Source organism: Triticum urartu, chromosome 4A, assembly GCF_056163025.1.
Source record: "Triticum urartu cultivar PI428250 chromosome 4A, HENAU_Tu73, whole genome shotgun sequence".
Taxonomy (NCBI): domain Eukaryota; kingdom Viridiplantae; phylum Streptophyta; class Magnoliopsida; order Poales; family Poaceae; genus Triticum; species Triticum urartu.
This window is the reverse complement of record NC_141876.1, coordinates 543,240,067-543,245,365: the sequence shown is the minus strand read 5'-3', so window position 1 is coordinate 543,245,365 and position 5,299 is coordinate 543,240,067. Positions and strand designations below refer to the sequence as shown.

The 5,299-nt window shown below is 51.1% G+C and overlaps 1 protein-coding gene across 1 annotated transcript; it reads left to right on the top strand.

The window, feature by feature from the left end:
- The first annotated feature begins 526 nt into the window (after window positions 1–526).
- LOC125552637 (inositol-3-phosphate synthase) lies at window positions 527–4,964 on the top strand. The gene is made up of 10 exons (XM_048716260.2): window positions 527–1,051; window positions 1,979–2,047; window positions 2,151–2,286; window positions 2,563–2,810; window positions 3,199–3,425; window positions 3,501–3,616; window positions 3,749–3,925; window positions 4,021–4,209; window positions 4,309–4,371; window positions 4,462–4,964. Exons 1-10 carry the CDS (start codon window positions 864–866, stop codon window positions 4,579–4,581), a joined length of 1,533 nt encoding a protein of 510 aa, XP_048572217.1. The 5' UTR covers window positions 527–863; the 3' UTR covers window positions 4,582–4,964.
- The last annotated feature ends 335 nt before the right edge of the window (window positions 4,965–5,299 follow it).

Here is a 5,299-nt window from a genome sequence, read left to right as displayed (position 1 = left end):
CAGCGAGTCCATGGACCGCGTCCATGCTCCATGGGGAAGGACGTGTGCGTGTGCGTGTGTGTGAGGCGTTTCCAGGAGCGTCTGCCACGACCGGGCGGCGGTTGGCCACGTGACGGCGCCCACGAGCACCACGGAGCAGAGAGCGCCACTTGGGGAGGAGGAGCTGGGGCACGCCCCGCCGTGGGACCGTGGGCCGTCGCGGCTCGCTGGGCCCGCTCCCGGCCGCGCCCGCGCCGGGCGCAGCGGACCGCGGGATCATTCGCGTTTCGCCCCTCGCGGTTCCTCGGAATTTCGGAATCTATCTATCTATCTCGCGTGCCCGTGTCCACGGAATCGCTGGTGATCCCTCCCGGCGCCTGGCACTGTGGCACCGGCAGAGGCAGAGCGCGCGCGGCACACCGATCTTTGTGGGCAGAGCATTTTTGCGATTTTTGGAGTGGAGAATCGCAACTGTGTTCCTCCCCTCGTCCTCGCAGAAAAAGAGAGAAAGAAGTGCGGTCGATACCTCATCGGCCCATCGCGTCGCGTCCCTTCCTCCTCTTCGAGCCTCTCCCCGACCCCCATTCCCTTCCGACCCACGCCTCCCCACCCCGCCGGCTATCCCCGGCGGCCATCTCGCCGCCGCCTCGCCTGGCACCGGCAGGCTCTCTCCTCGGCGCTCCCGCACCTTCGGCGTGGACCCCAGCGGAACCACGTGGCCGCGTAACCCGCTATAAATCCCCCACCCCCGCCCGCCCACCCACCGCAGATCACACACAATTCACTCCGGCCCCCCTGCCACCGCACTCGAAAACCTCTCTCTTCCTCCCTCCAAGAGCCTCCAGGAAAGAGAGAGAGGGAGAGATCGATCCTGCGCTGCCAAGATGTTCATCGAGAGCTTCCGCGTGGAGAGCCCGAACGTGCGGTACGGCGCGGGGGAGATCGAGTCGGAGTACCGCTACGACACGACGGAGCTGGTGCACGAGAGCCACGACGGCGCCTCCAAGTGGGTCGTCCGCCCCAAGTCCGTCAACTACCACTTCAAGACCAACACCACCGTCCCCAAGCTCGGGTCGGTAACCAACGCTCCCCTCCTCCCCTCTCCTCCCTCCATACGCGCGCGCAGTGCTTCTCTTTATCTTCTCTAAAATCTAATCTAATCCATTAGATTCTGTCGTGCCAAGACCAGTCACTCGGTCGCGGTGTTTCAGTAACTCAGCGCTTCTGTTAATTATCTCCTGATTTATTATGTAGTTAATTTAATTCGGTCCTGTCAAGATCAGTGCGACCTGTGTTCCATTCGGAACTTCGCCGGCCGTCGTTGACGGCTGCTTGTGGGGCTAGGTCGTTCTCGGATCGCTGTCAGCCTCTAGTGTTGGATTCTGTTTTAGTTTTCGTTTCTTTTTGGTATTGTTTTCTTGCCAAGAGAGAAGAATCAATGGACCAGGAGCCAAACGAACGGTCTCATTTTCGACTTTTTGGGAGAATGCGATGCGTTCGTTGTCGTCTGCAAGATGCTGTTCGGTTTTGGATTATCGCTTACAGATCGGCTATCCGACCAAATTCATCTGCGTAACACGACATGCTTTCCCGGATCTACTAGTTTTTCGCCTGTCGCATGTGCACGTGAGCTCGTAATATTTAAGATTCAGAACAGACTACTCTGTATTTTTTAGATGAGAATTCAGAACAGGGTTTTTGACTCGACCTGGTACAGCATAATAAGATGTCAGCCTTTTTCTTTTGAGAAAGGCCAGAGTATGTCAGCCTGACCAGGCATAATTTACTGCTACTCTGAATCCCATGCATTTGTTTGTTTCCCCAGGTTTTTTGATTTCCTCTTTGTTTTCATCTACATCTACCCGAGTACTACTACTAGAGATATTGGTTATTGCAATGCATGTTAGCTACGTGCAGTGTAGTACTGTATGTGCCACTTGTCAACAGAAGATGCTGATTATTTGTGGTAATCCTTTTAACTCTGTTTTTGGTGGTGCAGGGTGATGCTTGTGGGGTGGGGCGGCAACAATGGCTCCACACTCATGGCTGGGGTCATCGCCAACAGGGAGTAAGTTGTCGCCATCCACATCGATTCCGTTGATATAATCTTGAATTTTTCTGTTCTACAGCAGTGTCTCATTTGAGGCTGATGGCGAGTTTAATCAATTTAGGGGGATCTCATGGGCGACCAAGGACAAGGTGCAGCAGGCCAACTACTTTGGGTCCCTCACCCAGGCCTCCACCATCAGGGTCGGGAGCTACAACGGAGAGGAGATCTATGCGCCCTTCAAGAGCCTCCTGCCCATGGTAATACCAACATCAAAAAGATATTGCTATGTGAAAAACACTGCCTCCGGTTCCAATTTGATGCTGCATGTTCTGATTTAATGTTGGTTGAAGGGCAGCTAAGTCATGCAAAAAATGATGACAGTGAACCATTTTTATAGTAAAGAAAATTGTGGATATGTGCCATGATGTTGTCATTGTACCGGTCAAAATGCTGTGGGCTCTGTTGACTGTATATGTTCCAGACTTGCAGTTGGTTGCAGATCCTGTGCTGACGGTGTTAGAATGATTTTTCAGGTAAACCCAGATGACCTTGTGTTTGGGGGCTGGGACATTAGCAGCATGAACCTGGCTGATGCTATGACCAGGGCCAAGGTGCTGGACATTGACCTGCAGAAGCAGCTCAGGCCCTACATGGAGTCCATCGTGCCACTCCCCGGCATCTATGACCCGGACTTCATCGCTGCCAACCAGGGCTCCCGGGCTAACAATGTCATCAAGGGCACAAAGAAAGAGCAGATGGAGCAGATTATCAAAGACATAAGGTATACAGATATGCACGTATACAACTTGACATACTCTATATTCCAGCACTTAAGAGTAGAATAAAAAAAAAGAGTACTCTGAGTTTGGTGCGCGAGCACACATGATTGAATATGGATAATTCTCTATAACCACTGCGAATATGCTTAAAACAATAACACTGCATAATTCTCTACAGCCAGTGGCTTTTGTATGATTGGACAAATTCTCTATAGCCACTGGCTTTTGTATGATTGGTGGACTTCACAAAGGGTCGTTCTACTGAAATTAAATTTTAAGCTGAGTTACTCATCAAAATGTTTCTCCAACAGTCCTTGTTAGTTTCGACATTCCATGCTGAAAACTTCATCAACTTTTAAATTTGCGCCCTTATATGGCTTAATGAAATAGGGAGTTCAAGGAGAAGAACAAGGTGGACAAGGTAGTGGTGCTTTGGACGGCAAACACTGAAAGGTACAGCAACGTCTCTGTTGGGCTTAATGACACGATGGAGAACCTCTTGGCGTCTGTGGACAAGAACGAGGCAGAGATATCTCCGTCAACACTGTATGCCATCGCCTGCGTCATGGAGGGTGTGCCATTCATCAACGGGAGCCCTCAGAACACCTTTGTGCCTGGTGTGTAGCTTGCTCTGCTGACTGTACTTGTATATAGTGTCTGGTTACAGGCTTATGCTAGTTTCTTTTGTGCAGGGCTGATCGATCTTGCTATTAAGAACAACTGCCTGATTGGTGGCGATGATTTCAAGAGTGGCCAGACCAAGATGAAATCTGTCTTGGTGGATTTCCTTGTTGGTGCTGGAATCAAGGTATCAATCAACTGTCAACTGAACCCTTGAGTCTTGACTACTCTTCATGTACTTTATATAATGTAAAGACAGACATTTCTCTGTTATGGAAGCCTAAACATATCACAAGTTGTTTGATTTCTGTTCTTGTAGCCCACCTCAATTGTCAGCTACAACCATCTGGGGAACAACGATGGGATGAACCTATCTGCGCCGCAGACATTCCGTTCCAAGGAGATCTCCAAGAGTAACGTGGTGGATGACATGGTCTCGAGCAATGCTATCCTCTACGAGCCCGGGGAACATCCTGACCACGTCGTCGTGATCAAGGTCTGTCTTGATCTGTCTGTCACCTTCTACGGACACATTCACTGTTGGTGCAAAAACCTGGAATTATATACTGAAGCTTCACCGTTGTTTTGCAGTATGTGCCATACGTTGGAGACAGCAAGAGGGCCATGGACGAGTACACCTCGGAGATCTTCATGGGCGGCAAGAGCACCATCGTGCTGCACAACACCTGCGAGGATTCGCTCCTCGCCGCACCGATCATTCTTGATCTGGTGCTCCTGGCCGAGCTCAGCACCAGGATTCAGCTGAAGGCCGAGGGAGAGGTAAGAGTCTGACCAGATATGTTGCTAGTCTACTCTGCAGTGGAGATATACTTTGGGAGCCAAACTGAAGCCATCTTTATTCCACTTGCATCTGTGCAGGACAAGTTCCACTCCTTCCATCCGGTTGCCACCATCCTGAGCTACCTCACCAAGGCACCCCTTGTAAGAAACAACTGCCGACTGTCTACTCTGATTAACCTAGAAACAAATAAAGCAGATTAACTGACGTGCAACGGATTCCTCTGTTAACAGGTTCCTCCTGGCACGCCGGTGGTGAACGCCCTGGCGAAGCAGAGGGCCATGCTGGAGAACATCATGAGGGCGTGCGTCGGCCTGGCGCCCGAGAACAACATGATCCTGGAGTACAAGTGAGGAGCAGGGCCCAAGCTCGCGGGGCCGAGAGCGACCGTACGTACGTAGCAAGTGGCGAGGGGCGACGGGAGGGCAGGAGGAAGAAGAAGGCGAGATCGGCTGTGGAATTATTTGGCGGCTTGTCTTCGGTTTCCTTTGCGATTCTTTCTTTCCCTGGTTAAGTTTACCCTGGTGTGAGTGTGTGTGTGTGTCCTTGCGAGACTATTTCGGCTCTCTGTCTGGTCTCTGCGACTTGGTAGCTTCTCATGGACTCCATGGTGTTGGATGATGTGGAGGGAGGAGGGTGCGTGTTAGCTAAGTTAGTCCACTCCCCCTGTTCGTGTTTTGTAAGCTAATTAGTAGTATCTGTACTACTAGTATATGGAACTTTCAATCGGTTCACCGGCGAGTTGTGTGCTCTGCTTTTATCATGTCACCTCCGGGTCGTTCAGGGACGGCGAGCAGTACTGCTTCGAAGATGCAAGCGGAAAATCAAGTAACTAGCATAAAATTACCACAATTCATGCTTGGGATCCGGAAAACTACCACTTCTCCAAAAAACTATAGAACCATCACAAATTAGTCGGCTGTTTTAAAAGGCACTAGTGGTGGAATGGCTAGGTTTTAATGCCATTTATGACAAGGAGGGCCCATCCGTCAGGCCAACGTCAGCCGCCGATTGATGGCGCGCCCGTTCTGACTGGGTCAAAATAACCCGAGCCGGCTCACTCTCACTAAG